Genomic DNA, 18,157 nt, shown 5'->3' with positions numbered 1-18,157 from the left:
GAACTTACATTGTAATTTTGTTTATTTCTTAGGTAACAAACTTTGAGCTGTATGCTGTTACTTATAATCACTTAAAATCCATCTTTTTGTAGTTAATAATACTTACAGTCACTTTAAAATCTATCCTTCTGTACTTAATAAATCTGCTTTCTATTCGCTGCTTAGTATGATGATAGTTACTGATGAGATTTGTTGATCTCTGATCTCTTAGCGATAGTCTCCCCTCAGTCATTTTTATTCCTGATCTGTCTGTGTACTATCTACCTATCCATCCTGGGCATTTACAGGGTATCAGACCCCAGGGAGATGTAGGCATGATCCCTACTTTTCTGACTACTCAACTGTAATTTTTAAACAAACAGAGCAGCCAATTCCTCTCTGACTCAGCACAGAGCCTGAATATTCTCATCTCCCTTTGGGAAGGTCCCTTAATTACCATTTACTTCTAAAGCTGAATAAAGAACACAGAAGCACAGACATGGAAACAGAGACATTGTCTAGAGTGTCCCTGGTCTCCTGCCTGTTTACATCCAGATGCAGCTTCTCTGCTAGAGGCTGAGCGAACCTCACTGGGATTGCACAGACCTCCACCACCTCCCTAGGTAACCCATTCCAGTGCTTCACCACCCTCTTCATGAAATACTGTTTCCTAATATCCAACCTAGTCCTCCCCCACTGCAACTTGAGACCATTGCTCCTTGTTCTGTCATCTGCCACCACTGAGACCAGCAGAGCTCCATCTTCTTTGGAACCCCCCCTTCAGGTAGTTGAAGGCTGCTATCAAATCCCCCCTCACTCTCCTCTTCTGCAGCTAAATAGCTCCAGTTCCCTCAGTCTCTCCTCGTAAATCATGTGCCCCAGCCCCCTAGTCATTTTTGTTGCCCTCTGCTGGACTCTCTCCAATTTGTCCACATCCCTTCTGTGGTGGGGGGATACCCCAGGTGTGACCTCACCAGTGCTGAATGGAGGGGAGTAATCACTTCCCTCAATCTGCTGGCAATGCTCCTATGAATGCATCCCAATATGCCGTTGACAGTCTTGGAAACGAGGGCACATTGCTGACTCATACCCAGCTTCTAGTCTACTGTAACCCCTAGGTCCTTTTCTGCAGAACTGTTGCTTAGCCAGTTGGTCCCAACCCTGTAGCGGTGCATGGGATTCTTCTTACCTAAGTGCAGAACTCTGTACTTGTCCTTGTTGAACCTCATCAGATTTCTTTTGGCCCAATCCTCCAGTATGTCTAGGTCACTTTGGCCCAATCCCTACTCTCCAGTGTATCTACCTCTCCCCCAGCTTAGTGTCATGTGCAAACTAGCTGAGGGTGCAATCCATCCCATCATCCAGATCATTAATAAAAATGTTGTACAAAACTGGACCCAGGACCGACCCCAGGGCACTCCACTTGATACCGGCTGCCAACTAGACATCGAGCTGTTGATGACTACCCACTGAGCCCAACAATCTAGCCAGCTTTCTGTCCACCAGATGAACAATAGAAGGACAAATTCTTAGTCTGTGGCCCATACTTTGCTCAGGCCCCACTGAGGCAAAACTCCTCTTGGAGTAATAACTGAAAAAAAGACCACAGGAGTCTGCTGTGTGTTAATGCACAGAGACTGTCACCTTCTGCTTTTGCATCTCAGGGCTTTAGCTCTGATCTGCTATCTGACTTTTATCTGCTGGAAAGCATGGAGGTGCCAGGGCTCCTCACTGGAAGAATTATAAGAATTTTTCATCATGTGCAAGACATATTTTCTCCTAGCTTCATTCAAGAAGTCGGCTGGACTCCTATGCCTGAAACATTCAAAGAAACAATTCATCCAGAAGCAGAAAGCCAGAATGGGAAATTTTAGTCCAAACAGTTACAGTTCGACAAACATATAATCAACGCAAAATCAGGTCTTCTAATTGAAGGTGTCAGACAGACTTAACTAAAGGGATGCTACCAGCACCAGCTACAATGCTAATCCATTTCTGAATCCCATTCAGCTAAGCTCTTCGCTCCAGTATTGTTAGTGGCAAAGAGTTCTACAGGCCAAATATGGATTATATAAACACATTTCTTTTCTAACTGTTGTATGTTCAGACTTTCAATAGAATTTAATGTTCCCTTCTTCGTGTGTTATGAGACACAGTAAATATAAATGCCTAATCTACTTCCTTTATTAATAGATTCATAGAGTTCATGGTCAGAAAGGACGATTGCATCATCCAGTCTGACCTCCTGCATAACTCAGGCAATTTAATTTCACCCCATTAACCCTGTATTGAGTTTCATAACTTCTGCTTGACTCAGACCTGGTCCACAGTAGGATTTTACATTGTTAAATTGAAGATCTGCAAGGTGAGAAGCTTAGCTAGTCTGGCCCCCTACAAAGAGGCAAGATTTGTTGCTTTTCATCCATCCAAGACAGATGGCTAGCCAGCATCCTTTGGAAAACCTCTAGCATAAAATCTTCCACAATCTCCCAAGGCATCTGTTCCATTGTCCTCCTGTTCTTGTAGTTAGGATTTTTTTCTTGAGATTTAAACTATCTCTGCTATGCTGTAGTTTGAATTCATTTCCTCTTGTCCTTTCCACCATGGTGAGACAGTCTAACTTTTCTCCATCTTTTTATTGGAGCTTTTCATGCATTTGAAGACCGCTATCATGCCCCCCGCCCTCCCTTAATCTTTCCTTTTCCTGACTAAATATGCCCAGTTCCTTCAGTCTTTGCTCCTGTGATTTCAGTGCTAATGGACTGGAAAGTATTTCATCAATTAATGTGATATGAATACCTCATGCTGCTTCTTTCCAAATGCAGACAATAATATTTCTTGAATACATCTTCCTTTTCTGCAACCTTAACAAGTTTCTTTTCTCCCTCTTGTAATTGGCCTAATTTTTTTCTAGGATTTCTTTCTCCTTAGTATACTTAATAACCTTCGTTTTGTCATCCTTAGCCTTGCCAAGCATGGATTTTACTCTGAGGTCTTTTTGTCCCTTATCAATTTTCAGAACTTCCACTTTCTATTGCTTGCTATCTGTAATCCCTTTTTGTTGCTATCTATTTTCTCTTTTCCCCATTTGTTATATATTGCTTCCCCTCTTCCCACCTGGTGCCTTCACTTTGCCATGGAACTGGGTTTTTAGCCCAACTTGTCCACTTTCTTGACTGTGTAATCGTTGGCTTTTTTTGCTATCAAATACACTCTTCTTAAGGAACTCCACATTTTCATTTCCAATTTTCTGTCTAAACTATTCTTCCCAAAGAGTTTTGCTGATAATTTCCCTCATCTTTGGGGTATTAGTTTTTGAAGCACTAAGTGTCTATAGAAATTACTGTTTGAGCACTCTTCTCTGTTTGTCCTTTTGAATGTAATCAGTTCCATTCTTTTCTTTTGTTCTCCTCTATAATATGCCCCCCTTTTCTTAACTAAACAGTCCCAGACTTTTCAGTCTGTCTGCATATGGCAGTATTCCCCATTCTCATAGCCTGTCTTGGAAACCCCTTTATACCTTCTATATGGTTTATAGAGAATGAGTGACCTAAACTGAATGTGTTTCCAAAGCAGGTTATTCTCCATCCCATTCTTTAGATAACCAATCATTGTCTTTCTTTTGCCCACTACTGAGAAGTGAGGGAAAACCAGTATCACACCTGTGTTTCCTGCTGGTGCCAATTAAGCTTTTCCACACCAGAAAGTGTAGGAATTATTTATGCATGTAGCACCATCAAATAAGGAATTAGCATTAGTAGGGTCAGTTGTTCATAACTCATCTCTCTGAATAATAAAAAAAGTCATTTTTAAGTGTGTAAAGAAGGACCAATTTCTTCACCCATGAGAACAGCCTCCAGTAGTGTATTTGGTATCTCATATTAACAGTTGCGGGTAGAATTTGACAGAGAGGGAAGGATCGACTCCAGAATCAGGACCGTTCAGTCTATGATCACCGTTTATTTAATTAGAGATGCTTGAAAGCTTGTAAGCTGTACGACCCGTTCCTCTCCTCCCTAACCCTGAGGAGCGAGCCATGAGGTTTCTTTGCATTTCCCCTTTACTGTAAGCATTAGCTCTCCTCATTACCTAGGTGAGCAGTTCTGGTCTTGGTCCTGGCCAAATAGTTGTTCCTTATATATCCTATTAATTCTTCGCCCCTATTTATGTTTGCTTCTGCCATTTTGTTGCCATATAAGAAGCTGTTTGGAGTATTTGAGTCTGGTAGATTTTGCAGGTTTCTGTGTGCTTATGTCACAGGACTTTAGTCTGTCAGCTCTTACCAGACAGACTAGAGCACTTAGCTCTTTCACACCTGCAAGCTTGTGGTTTCGGGCTTCCATGTGCTTTTCTGTCGGCATGTTACCAGACAGACTCGATGACGCCTGGAGATAACTGCCCACATTAACACTGTCTCTCCATCCAGGCATTTGTTTTGCAACCATCACCCTAGACCTTGGGTTCTCATGTCAGATTCCAACACAACAAGGTTCACCAACCCCTCCACCTTCATCCTGCTGGGCATTCCTGGCATGGAGGCAGCCCAGGTCTGGATCTCCATCCCCTTCTGCGCCATGTACGCCACAGCCATTTTGGGGAACTTTGCCATCCTGTTCATCGTGAAGAGGGAGCCGAGCCTCCATGGGCCCATGTACTATTCCCTCTGCATGCTGGACATCACCGACCTGGTTCTGTCCACGTCCACCCTGCCCAAAATGCTGAGCATCTTCTGGTTCAATTCCAGGGAGATCAGTTTCAGTGCCTGCCTCACCCAGGTGTACTTCATTCACAGCTTCTCAGTGATGGAGTCTGGGATCTTTGTTGCCATGGCAGTGGATCGCTATGTGGCCATCTGTGATCCCCTCAGACATTTCACCACCATGGCAAACCGCATGGTATTCAAGACTGGCCTGGCCATAGTGCTATGCGGTGACATGCTGGTACTGCCCTATCCCTTCCTGACAAGGCGGTGGCCATATTGCAGAACCAACATCATCCCACATATGTACTGTGAGCACGTCTGTGGTGAAGGTGGCCTGCACTGAAACCCGTGTTAGTAGTTACTATAGTCTCTTTGTGGCATTCTTTGTGCCTGGTCTGGATGTGTTTTTTATCACCGTGTCCTATATTCTGATCCTCAGGGCCATCTTTAGCCTCCCCACAAAGGATGACTCAAGACTCTGAGGACCTGTGTCTCCCGCCTCTGTGCCATGTTAACCTTTTACATCCCAGTTATCTTCTCCTCCCTCACATACTGTTTTGGCCACAATGTGGCCCTATGGTTTCATGTTGTCATTGCCAGTGTGTACCTCCTGGTGCCTCCCACGCTAAACCCCATCATCTATGGGATAAGGACCGAACAGATCCGGAAGTGGCTGCTCTGGCTCCTTATTCATAATGGGACCTAAAGTTTTCCCCTGTTGCTCTGGCTCTCAGACAGAGCTCCGTGCAGAGCTGACTGGTGACATGGTGCTGGGCCCTCTTTCCTGCATCACTGACTGGGCAGTTAAAGAGACATTAAATCCTTTCCTGGCTTACTATGCTGTGCCAGTGTGATAAACTGGGGAGTCGGTCTGTGGTCTACTCATTAACTCATAGGAATGCCACCTTTTTAATTGCTGCTAACTGGAACTCGGAGGCCCCCCCCCCTGCCCTGCCTCTTCCCCCAAAGCTGCATCCCTGTTCTTCCCTCCTTTACTCCCATCCCCATCACTCCCTCAAACCTCTTCACCACCCCCCGCCAGCTGCAGGGGCACCATTTCAGATTTTGGTCGGAGGGCAACTTTAACTGTGAATAGAGAGAGTAGCTAGGCTCTTGAAAACTTTCATTTTTTGGCAGGTAACTTAGCAATTAGCTGACAGGAGCACTGTATCTAATTCCTGTATAAAAGAAAGAAAAATAAATTAATATTAGACCCACTCAGCTCTATTACTAACATGTTCTGATATCTTGTGGCAAGTCACTTGAGAGCCACTGGTTAGGTTTACAATTTTAATGTATATTCTTTATTTGTTACTAAGTCCGTGGAGAGAGAGCCTGGGTTCTATCTGGGTTCTATCTCAGCTCTGAGAGTGGAGATGGGTCTAGTGGATTACAGCAGGGGAAGGGGGCAGATAAATCTGGGTTCTATATAAGAACATCAGAATGGCCCATGGTCCAATGAGCTCAGTATCCTGTCTTCCAACAGTGGCCAATGCCATGTGCTTGAGAGGGAATAAAGAGAACAGGGAATCATCAAGTGATCCATCCCCGGTTCCTTTTCCCAACTTCTGGCAAACAGAGTTTAGAGTCACACAGAACATCGTGTTGCATTCCTGCCCATCCTGGCTAATAGCCATTGATGGACCTATCCTCCATGAACTTATCTAGTTCTTTTTTGGTTCTTCTCGGAACCCTGTTACGGTTTTATATCTGGGGACCAGAATGGAGGGAGTGCTAACCCAGGCCCCCTAACCCAGACCAGCACCACCCCTCTTTTTGTTCATGGCAGTCCCTTTCCCTGACAGAGAACACTTGCCCATGAGGCCTTACTACCCCATGGACAGTGGCAAACATTGATCTTGGCCACTAGGTCTTACTGCCCTGCTAATAGGGGTGAATACACGGACTTTGCCCATTAGGCCTCATTGCCCTGTTAACAGGGTGAGAATATAGACTCTGGCTATGGAGGCCCTGAGGTTACGTATGTCCTTCCCCTCCACATACGCCCTGTGCTGGACAGGGTGATGCTAGAATGGAAGCTGCTCCCCGAGGATGGGCCTAGAAACCCAGAGGCAGGGCCTGGATGCTGCTGCGACTCAAAAGCACATGAGTCCAGCATGTGAGACCCAAACCTGTGTTCCCTCTAAGCTATGCAGCTGCACACATGTCAGTCAAGGGCCGGGCACTTGCTTCGTACAGCTCTGCACATCTGGCAACCTGGGTTTAGATGCCCCTCCCCGCGCTGGTCTGCTGCCACCCTGCTCCTGCCCTCTGCCTTGAAGCCCCTGGCCAGCTGCTCCTGGGACCCTCCTGCTTGCTGTGCAGAGGGAGGGAGGGGGTGCTGATGTCAGGGTGTCCCCTCCCCCACCTTCCCACATCCATGTACCCCATCTCCACAGAGTGGGGGAGGGAGGGAAGGGCTCAGGAGGGGGATGGAGGTGCTGGCAGCTGCTGTGATCTGAATGAGCCTTCAGACTGGTGAATGCTGCAGTGCTTAAAGAGACTGTCAAGGTTCCTTCCCCACTCTGAACTCTAGGGTACAGCTGTGGGGACCTGCATGAAAACCTCCTAAGCTTACTTTTACCAGCTTAGGTTAAAACTTCCCCAAGGTACAAATTATTTTACCCTTTGCCCTTGGATTTTCACTGCCACCACCAAACTTTATCTGGGTTCCTGAAAAAAACGGAGTTTGGACACATCTTTCCCCCCAAAATCCTCCCAACCCTTGCACCCAACTTCCTGGGGAAGGTTTGGTAAAAATCCTCACCAATTTGCATAGGTGACCACAGACCCAACCCTTGGATCTGAGAACAATGAAAAAGCATTCAGTTTCCTTACAAGAAGACTTTTAACAGAAGTAAAGGAATCACCTCTGTAAAATCAGGATGGTGAATACCTTACAGGGTAATCAGATTTAAAACATAGAGAATCCCTCTAGGCAAAACCTTAAGTTACAAAAAAGACACACAGACAGGAATAGTCATTCTATTCAGCACAGCTATTTTCTCAGCCATTTAAAGAAATCATAATCTAACACATACCTAGCTAGATTACTTACTAAATTCTAAGTTCTCCATTCCTGTTCTGTCTCTGGCAAAAGCATCACACAGACAGACACAGACCCTTTGTTTCTCTCCCTCCTCCCAGCTTTTGAAAGTATCTTGTCTCCTCATTGGTCATTTTGGTCAGGTGCCAGGGAGGTTACCTTTAGCTTCTTAACCCTTTACAGGTGAGAGGATTTTTCCTCTGGCCAGGAGGGATTTTAAAGGGGTTTTACCCTTCCCTTTATTTTTATGACAGAGACAGAGCATGGTCTCTCACTGCAAGTCAGCACACACCCACTCTGTTTCAGTCTCACACACACATAGCCTGTGTGTGTGTCTCTCTTTCTCTCTCTCTCTCACACACACACACACACACACAGAGTCTCAGTCTCACATGCACACACATTCTGCCTCTTTCACAGTAACGTCGCAATGCATACATGTGGTGTTGTTCTTACTTCTTCATATTTCCTGCAATGCATATCTACGCTCTGTAATTTTATTCTTTCCAAGTCCTGTTTTAGGTTTTTGACTGGTCTGTGCATTTCAAAATTTTATTTCTCTCTTACTTTTAAATGTAATTATTTGAATAGTGAGTGAGTTCTAAAATACCTAACCTGTCCTGGCTGGAGTAATTAGCCCAAGGATAACTTTTAAAAAATATATTATATCTAGGCTTTTTGTTTCTACTGGTGGCGCACAGCTGCAAATTACCTCGATATCTGTGTACATAACAAAATTCATTGTGCAGATGGATGGAAATAATTACAGGAAAAATTGATTTTGTAGCCTTTTATTTTATTTAAAGTAAATGTTGTAATGTGGTTTTACACCACCGTGGCTTCGGCTCTGGTGACTCCAGTTTCAAGCTTAACAGAGTGAAAGTCACCTCTGCTGCTTGCTTTAAATTTAGAGTCTCTAGGAACACATAAAGACCAAAGGTAGTGACCACACATACATTCATCAGTACAAGGCCTCATCTACTCTATAAGTTTCATTAAAGTTAAAGTTACAATTAACCAAGCATATATAGAAAGTCTATACAGACCTATGCACCAGTTACAATATAGTTCTATTCCCATCCTTAACAATAGTGTTAGGGTCTGATGGGTCTCTCATAGTTCGATCATCAGTAGAGGGATGGTTCCTGCTGGAGTCTTCCATTGGGAGCTCAGATTTCCCACTCCGGGCATTCCCTTTTTATAATGGGTTTCTGCCTATACCTACATTCTGCGCATGTCCATAAAATTGTCCACCCTCTTTTCTCTTATTGGTCTGCATCCCCTGGAAACTTAAGGGACCACAATTTTCTATAGGATGGGTAAGTTCCCTTTATTCTCATTACCGTTGATGCACAACCTTTATCCTGTGATTAAGACATATGCCTGAGACAGGCGTGTTTTTATGGCATTTTTATGATATAATATTAATCTTCTGGGTAATTTTGTGCAATATTATCACTTAGTTCCTCTTTTCCCATTATCTTAGGGCATCAGGTTATTTCCTAGTCACTTATGCCATCATGTCTTTTCTCCAATGCCTGCAATAGCTAAGCTAAAGTCTTGCAAGCCTCAACCTACAGGTTCTCGCGTTCCAGCTTGTCTTACTCATGTCTAGTACTTGGTTCCTCTAAATGCTGATCAGTCTTGCACTTCTATAATCCCACAATTTAACCTTAATTAATATACAGTGAAAATATATTATATAATTTATAATTAATAAATTTATTAATTTATAACATCACACAAAAAATGAATAATGAACTGAAATCATTGGCTACAATTTAGACCCCATCATTCTATATGTATAGTTGGGATGATGTTTTCCAGTATGTATACTTTATCCACATCACCTTGGAGCATCCTTTGGGATTGGTCAGAGCCTTCTAGGGTGTCTAGGGGCCACCTCCTGAAACTCCTGACTTCTCCTCCAGCTGGAGTCTGTCTCTCTGCTGCAGCCATAACCCTGCAACCATAGATTCCCTCTCTCCTGCCTCAGTTCCTTCTGGCTCATCCAGTCTCTGTGTTTTAAAGGGCTGGATGAACCCCTCCTCTCTCTGTTCCCCCTTCTGGGGAGGTTTCGTTCCTTCCACGCCTGCCCCTCTGCAGAGAAACTGAAGAAAACTAAATTTAGAATGCAATTATTCCCTTCTTCTGTCCCTATAAGATCTCGCTAGGGCTGATAGTCTTTAATGACCAACCTAGTTATAAACAGATGCCTCCACCCTAGCCTGTTGTCTCTTAATACAAGGTGTGTGAGTAAAGAGTACAGGAAATCCCAAAGATATAAAAATACACATGGTTCCTGTAACAAATAGTGAGTTAATAGGGTTTCCATCCATCTAGGTTTTATCCGGACACTCTGTTTTTTGGCTTCTGTGTCTGGGTTCCTTGCAGGGTTGTCAGGTACCTGGTTTTGAACTAGAAAGTCTGGCCAAGAAGGGGATCGGACTGTGTCTGGTTCCTGCAGGGCAGGAGGAGGTGTTGGGTCATTAACCCATGCCTGCCCCTGCTCAGCTGGGGCCACATCATACCAAGAGGCAGGCCCCTTGTCAGGCTTCAGCAGCTCCCAGCCCAGCCCCAGGGTAGAGAGAGCCCAGCTGAGGCAGGGACAGAGGTGGAGAAGATTTAGTGAGGGAGAGAGGGCAGTAGAGAAGCCAGGGACCAGGGCAGATGGGGTAGGAATAGAGCCTTGGGGAATAGGTAGGGCAGGGGGCAGGATTTCAGGGTCCAATCGTTGCCACCTTTCTAACTGTTAAGAGTTAATGAGTTGTACACAGATCGATTCCCCAGTTTGTCACGCTGACACAGCACAGTAAGGCCAAGAAAGGATTTAATATCTCTTTCACTGCCCAGTAAGTGATTCAAGGAATGCGGCCCAGCACCATGTCACCAGCATGGAGCTCGGTCTGAGAACCAGAGCACCAGGGGAAAATGTTAGTCTCCTTATGAGTAATGAACCGGAGCAGCCTGTCCCGCATCTGTTTGGTCCTCACCCCGTAGATGATGGGGTTTAGCATGGGGGGCACCAGTAGGCTCATGTTGCCAATAAGAACATGGAAATGCAGGGGCACATTCTGTCCAAAACGGTATGTGAGGGAGGAGAAGAGACCTGGGATGTAAAAGGTTAAGATGGCACTGAGGTGGGAGATGCAGGTTCCAAAAGTCTTGATCTGGGCGTCCTTTGTGGGGAGGCTGAAGATGGCCCTGAGAATTACGGTATAGGACACAGCAATAAAAATCCCATCCAGACCCATTACGCAGAGTAGCACAGAGAGGCCGTAGTAACTACTGACGCGGGTGTCAGCGCAGGCCAGCTTCACCACGAATATGTGTGTGCAGAATGTCTGGGGGATGATGTTGGTTCTGCAATACGGCCACTGTCTTACCAGGAAGGGATAGGGCAGTGCGAGTATGGCACCTCGCAGCACCACGGCCAGGCCCATCTTGGCCACCATAGGGTTTGTCAGGATGGTGGAATGTCTCAGGGGATGGCAGATGGCCACGTAGCGATCCAGAGCCATGGCCACGAAGATCCCAGACTCCATCCCTGAGAAGCAGTGAATGAAGTACAGCTGGGTGAGGCAGGCACTGAAATCAATCTCCCTGAAATTGAACCAGAAGATTGCCAGCATTTTGGGCAGGATGGACGTAGACACGACCAGGTCGGTGATGTCCAGCATGCAGAGGAAATAGTACATGGGCACATGGAGGCTTGGTTCGCTCTTTACAATGAACAGGATGGTGACGTTCCCCAAGATGGCTATGATGTACATGGTGCAGAAGGGGATGGAGATCCAGCCATGGACTGCCTCCAGGCCAGGAATGCCCAGCAGGATGAAGGTGGAGGGGTTGGTGAAGTCGGTTGTGTTGGAATCTGACATAGAGTAGGGGTGAAGTTGTCCAACTCTGAGGCAGAATGGTGTGACCTGCATGTACTGTATGTTCTCCCGACTTCCTGAATGTGCCCAGGGTCAAGGGTGTTGGTCGCCGTACAAATGCCTGGATGGAGAGACAATGCACTACTGGAGGCTGTTCTCATGGGGGAAGCAGATTGGTCGATCTTCACACACTGAAAAATGACATTTTCATTATTCATAGAAATTAATTATGAACAACTGACCCTACTAATGCTAATTCCATGTTTTATGGCATGTGTCAATAATTGCTGCCTATCTTGGTATGGTAAAGCTTAATAGGCAATAGCAGGAAACATGAGTTTGAATACTGGTTATTCCTCATTGTTTCTTAATGCAGTGAAACCCAGGCTAGGGAGTTCATGCTGTAGGGAGTTCCCCATTCACCTGGTTGCTCAAAACCTGAGAGTGGGGAAAAAAAACAAACTTTTGCCAAGTCATGCACTGGGGGAAACATCCCAGCTAGACGCACCCCAGGGAAAAGAACTGGGCATCATTGATAGCAACTCAGTGGAAACACCTGCTGTGGTAAATGATGGGGGGCAGCACCCCTTTTATGAACACCCAACCATTCAGTTAGTTTTTACAATCCTTTATAGTAGCTGTTCTCTACTTGTTTTGAGCAGGGGGTTGGACTACAGGACCTCCTGAGGTCCCTTCCAACCCTGGTATTCTATGATTCTATGCCTTGCCTGTAAAGAGTTAAGAAGTCTCACTAAAATGCTTAGGTAAGAGGAAGTGAGTTGGCACTTGGCCAAAAGAGCCAATGGGAAGTCTAGAAGACAGGGCATCAGGGATGCTGCCAAGCTTGGGCCAGGTATGAAATATCATCAGTGTTTACACCTACAAATTATTCATTTGGAACCACTGATAAGTAAGTAGGACAGTAAATGTTTAGTTAGACGCAATCAGGTTTATCTCTTTATTTTGGGCTTCTGGAGTCTTCTGTGCTAAACACAGGTGCTTTTGTTTTCTTTAAAAGCGGCAAAGAGTCCTGTGGCACCTTATAGACTAGCATTGCCACTTTTACAGATCCAGACTAACTAGGCTACCCTCTGATACTTGTTTTCTTTGTAGCCTTCAAACTGGACCCCAAGGAAGACATTCTTGGTGTTAATGCTTTCAGTTGCTCTTTTAATATCTAGCAACAGTCTGATTTTCCAGATGAGTTGTTTTAATAAAATCATCTTTTTAAGAACATGATTTGATTTTTGTGTTTTAAAAGCAAGAGGTCTGTGCACACGCTGCTGAAATAGTTAAGTGGAACAAGGGTTCCAAGATCAGCAGGTACAACAGCTGGGTTTTCTTTTGTTTGTTTTCTTTCTCGGCTTCCCCGAAAGAAGGGTGCAAATGCTGAGAGGCCTCAGGGAAAACTTCCCGAGTGAGTTTCCTGGATTTTCAAGAGGCATTTTTTTCACTTGGGTGGTCGTGGCACTAATACCGAGGCCAGGGGGAATCGGTAACCTGGGGGGTTTAATACAGGCCTGGAGTAGCAAGGTATGTTTAAGGTCATTTGTGGACTCCCACCTTCTGCAAACACCAGCGTTACGAACTGGCCAATCAGCCACGCCCCTCCTTTGGAACCAGAAGTACACAATCAGGCAGCAGCAGCGCCAAAATAATCTTTAAAAAGGAGACTCCAGAACAGTTCTGTGTTACACGTAAAGTAAGAAGGTTAAGACACGATGGAATGGCTGGTATGAGATTCGTTAAAAAAAAAAAAGGTTTAGGAATGGACGCTTTTCCGGAAGATCTGCTTGAGGGCTTCTCAACACATAAAATGCCACAGCAGCGCTGCCATAGTGCTTCAGTGTAATAATACCTAGGCCAATGTATAGGAAGGATGTATGGAAACTGGATCCAGCTGCAAGTGACAAAGATTTTCCAAGGGCTGGAATGCAAACCATGTGTGAAAGCTGAAGGAAGCAGAGGTGTTTAGTTTGGAAAAGTGGAGATTAAAAAGGGACATGGTAACGGTCTTCAAATACTTCAAAGACTGCCATAAAAAGGGTGGTAGAAAGTTTTTCTCTCTTGCCAGAAAGGGCAGGACAAGAGGCAATGAGTTCAAACTACAGCATAGCAGATTTAGATGAAATCTCAGGAAAAACTTCCTAACTGTAAGAAGAGGAGGACAATGGAACAGAAGACTCGGAAGGTTGTGAAAGCTCCTTTGCTGGAAGCTGTCATAATGAGGCAGGGCAGCCCTCTGACTGGGGAAGGTTTAGACCGAACACATCCTATTTCTTGGCAGTGGGTCAGACTAGCTCACCTTTTGGTCCCTTCTGACCCTGTGGCTCTAAGATTCTACAATGTAAAATCCAAATGTGGACCAGGCCTTAGTGACACATAAGTCAAGAGGCTTAATATAGGGGTAACTGGGTGAAATTTAATGGCCTGTATTATATAGGAGGTCAGACTGAATGATCTCACGGTCCCTTCTCACTGTAAACTCTATGAATCTTTCGATGAAGAAAGCAGACCAGGCATTCATGTTTTCTGTGAAATTCAATTCCCTTGAAAGTCTAAACATGTAACACTGATAAAAGGAAATTGTTTACATAATCCACAATTGGCCTGTGGAACTCCTTGCCACAGACATTATTGGAGTGAAGGGCTTAGCTCAGGGGTAGACAACCTATGGCACTCGTGCCAAAGGCGGCATGTGAGCTGATTTTCAGTGGCACTCACACTGCCCGGGTCCTGGCCACCGGTCCCGGGGGCTCTGCTGCTGGCCTGGGGTACTGACCGCAGGTCTCCTGCTAGCTGGGGTTCCATCTGCTGGCCCCATTCAGCCTGCTGCCAGTCCCGGGTCCTGGCCACTGGTCCAGGGGGCTCTGGTGCCAGCCTGGGGTCCCAGCTGCCGGCCCGGGGCTCTGCAGCTGCCCCAACTGTGGCCCACTGGCCCCAGCCTGGGGCAGTGTGGGGTGAAGACAGGGGCAAGAGGGGGCACAGCTCAGCACCCCCACCTTAAAAATTGTTCCAGCACCACTGTACTGGGATATTTGTAAGTCCTGATTTGCTGCTTACATCACTATCACGCCACATTGAACAGCGCGCTGTGTTTGACACTGAGATTAGAATGTACATGCAAGAACTGTATTCTGAATTTTTTGACAGATTTCAAGATTTCAAGATCTCCAGCGATTTGGCCCAACGATTTCTTTTCGAATTAAACCTGAAAAGTTCAACGAAAGCAACTTGGATTTGTCTGTATTTCAGTGGATGGGTGTTGAAGATTTCGAAATGCAGCTCATTCAGTTAAAAAGCTCAGAATTGTGGGCATCAAAGTTTGGAGATCTGAGGAGTGCACTTGAAGCTACCGAGAGAGATCATGGGGCCTCTATTCTGACCTGCTGGATGTCCCTGCCAGTGAAATTTAACTGTTTGAAGAAAATTGCATTTGCAATGCTTTCAGCATTTGGATCCACATATCTATGTGAGCAGGTATTCTCACACATGAAATCTGTCCTCTGTCCCTCTCAGAGCCGGTTAACAACTGATCACTCAGAAACCTGTGTGCAGCTTAAAGTATCCAAATATGTGCCAGACATTGGAAAACTCAGCAAGGAAAACAAGGGCAAGGATCACCCTAAACTGATAAGATCTGCATTTTAATTTAATTTTAAATGAAGCTTCTTAAACATTTTAAAAGCCTTATTTATTTTACATACAACAATAGTTTAGTTATATAATATAGACTTATAGAGAGAGACCTCCTAAAAACGTTAACATACATTACTGGCACGCAAAACCTTAAATTAGAGTGAATAAATGAACACTCAGCACACCACTTCTGAAAGGTTGCCGACCCCTGGCTTAGCTGAATGGGATTCACAAATAGATTGGCCATTGTACGTGGCCCTGGTGGCACCACCTTTACTTAAAGCTGTCTGAGACCTTCAATAAGAAGACCTCATTTTCAGTTGGATGTAAATTTTCCAAACTTTAAGTGTTCGGAGTGAAATTTCCTACACTGGGTGTCTGCTTCTGTCTGAATTGTTTTTTGAAAGTTTCAGATATAACAGTTCAGCTGATTTCTCAACTGAAGTTAGGAGACAATATGTCTTGCCCGTGTTATTCCAGTGAGGAGCACTTCCACGTCCATGCTTTCCAGCAGATAAAAGTCAGGTAACAGTCACCCTCACACATACCCCCACTTAACAGCCAGAGCCCTGAAATGCAAAAGCAGGAGGTGACAGTCTCTGTGCATTAACACACAGCTGGCTCTTGAGGTCTTTACTCACTTCTTATTCCAAGGGGAGTTTTGCCTCAGTGGGGCCTTAGCAAACTATGGGCCAGGGCCCCAGAATGTGGCCTTTGTATTATACATCTACTAACACCTTTCTCCTGGAGGATCCCCTGTGCCACTGAAAAGCAGCCACCTTGGGCTGGAAGCCATCAGCTGGGGCAGACAGGTGTGCACGAAAATACTGGTGCAAACTCATCCCCTGTGGCAAGGGCCCTGGGATGTTTAATGGCTGTGCAGGGCAGAAAGGAGCTCAGACTTACCGTCTATCCCGTCATGCCCACATTGCACTAAGTTTGTCGAGCAGGTGAGCTCCCCAGCAGGAGATGGTACCTGAGAATCCTGAGACGGAAGTGTCTTCCCTGGGAATCCCCCTCAGGTAGCCGTGCCCCACACCTCTCTCACCCCAGCATCTGCAGCAGCATCCCACGCTGAGAGCCGACACAGGGGTGTGCACTATTTATAATAGAGTTCTGTGCAGTCTCAGTGGGGTTTCCTCAAAATCTAGGGGAGAAGCAGCATCTGGACACAAACAGATTTGAGACCAGTCTGTCTCTGCTTCTGTGCTATTTATCCAGCTTTAGCAGTAAACAGTAATTAAGGAACCTTCCCAAAGGGAGATGAGAACTCTTGGGCTCTCCCCTGAGTCAGACAGGAATTGGCTGCTCTGTGTATTTGTGTATATGTAAAAAAATATAGTTGATTAGGAAGAAAAACTAGGGATTAGTCCTCTGTCTACATAGGGTCTGGTACCCTGTAAATGCCCAGGATGGAGGGGTAGAGAGTAGACAGACAGGTCTGGAGACAGATGCCTGAGGGGAGACACAAACACTTTCTGCAGGTACAGGGAGCTATTGCTAAGAGATCAGAGATCAGTAATTCTCCACAGTAAGTATCATTGAAGGATCTCAGAAAGACTCAGGAATGTCAGTATGAACATATCCCCATTATACAGATAGGTAAACTGAGGCAGAGAAAGATGTGACCTGGCCAAGGTCACACAGAGGTTGAATGGCAGGATGACAGCCAGAATCCAGCAGTCGTGACTCCCCTGCCCTAACCACGGTCTCTCTCTCATGCCAAGAGGGAAATGGACTCCCGCTCTGGCATGGACTGTTTGTTGGGTGGGATGCAGAGGAAAGGCTGGAAGAAGGAGCCTGAGCCTTCGTCATCCTCTCAAGGTGAATGTGAGGTTTTCAGAACTAGCTGTGGCCTGTGGGCTCCCCACTCCTGTGAGGTGTGAACTCCCGGACTCCACTTCTGCTCCCACTCAGAAACCTGCCAATGCATCACAGTCCCTGGGGTCGCTCTGGGGGAAGAGACTTCGTGAAAGCAACAGCAACAGAATGTCCCTGTGGGTGGCGTGTCCCTCCCCCACAAAGCTGCCCTGGAACAAAGGAGGCCCTGCAGACAGGATGAAGACTGGATTAGTGTTTGCACTGGATTTGTTCTCTCCCTCTTGGTTCATTTCCTCCTAGTGTCGCCCGGGTGGAATTGAAATCTAATGTTCCAGGCTGAGTCACACTTTCCAGGACAGCCCTGGTGGAGGGCGCTTGGATTCCCACAGCTGAGCTCTCGGCCTGCTCCTCTGGCTCATTGGGGGTATTTCTCTGGTGTGGAGCACCTGGATTTTAAAGCACCATTATGAGACTGAACAAATTCTCCTGTCTGAGCTGAACGGGGGGCATTTCCTCCTGTATTCGAATTACTCACACTCTGCAGGTGGCCAGCACGGTTTGATCTTCCTCTGTCGCTAACGGCAATGAAGGGTGGTGGGAACGAGGCCCTTACTTGTGTGGATTATTGCGTTTATTGTTTATGATCATTATTTGTATTGTGGAAGCCTCATGTGTATCATTTTTGTATTTGAAGTGATGAATGTTGGCTATGTATTTGTATCTTAAGGTGTTTGATTCTGAGCAACATCAGTGAAGCATTTGGTCAGCTTCTTGAGAAAGGACTATGCTGAGGTAAGTGCCCAATCAAGAAACACTTAAGTGACAATGGGCCTTGGGAGACTCCAATCCGCATCTGAGGAGAGTTCCTGGGAATGTTCAAGGTAGCATGTGAGCAATGGCTGCTCTGCCTGCAAACTGAGTCAGGCATGGAAATGTGAGTTGCCCTTGTGACTCCAAACTCCATCTTGCTGCTGTGATTTTCCCCAGTAGGAACACAGGGATGTCCTTGCACATGGCAGAGGATATAAAAGGCCCTGGAAACCCCGCCATCTGGTCTTCAAGCCTGCTTCTAACCTCTGGAGGGACTTTGCT

The 18,157-nt window shown here is 45.7% G+C and overlaps 1 protein-coding gene across 1 annotated transcript; it reads right to left on the bottom strand.

The window, feature by feature from the left end:
* Positions 1–10,588: 10,588 nt before the first annotated feature.
* On the bottom strand, positions 10,589–11,608 carry LOC119565205 (olfactory receptor 52R1-like). Its single transcript, XM_037889681.1, has one exon. It carries the CDS (start codon positions 11,606–11,608, stop codon positions 10,589–10,591), a length of 1,020 nt encoding a protein of 339 aa, XP_037745609.1.
* Positions 11,609–18,157: the final 6,549 nt, after the last annotated feature.

This window comes from Chelonia mydas, chromosome 1 (genome assembly GCF_015237465.2).
Source record: "Chelonia mydas isolate rCheMyd1 chromosome 1, rCheMyd1.pri.v2, whole genome shotgun sequence".
Classification (NCBI taxonomy): domain Eukaryota; kingdom Metazoa; phylum Chordata; order Testudines; family Cheloniidae; genus Chelonia; species Chelonia mydas.
Note: the sequence above shows the minus strand (reverse complement) of the source record. Positions and strands in the feature narration are given on the sequence as shown.

Bases quoted from the DNA above. Each gene is read 5' to 3' on its own strand.
- LOC119565205 (XM_037889681.1), bottom strand. From the start codon at position 11,608: ATGTCAGATTCCAACACAACCGACTTCACCAACCCCTCCACCTTCATC.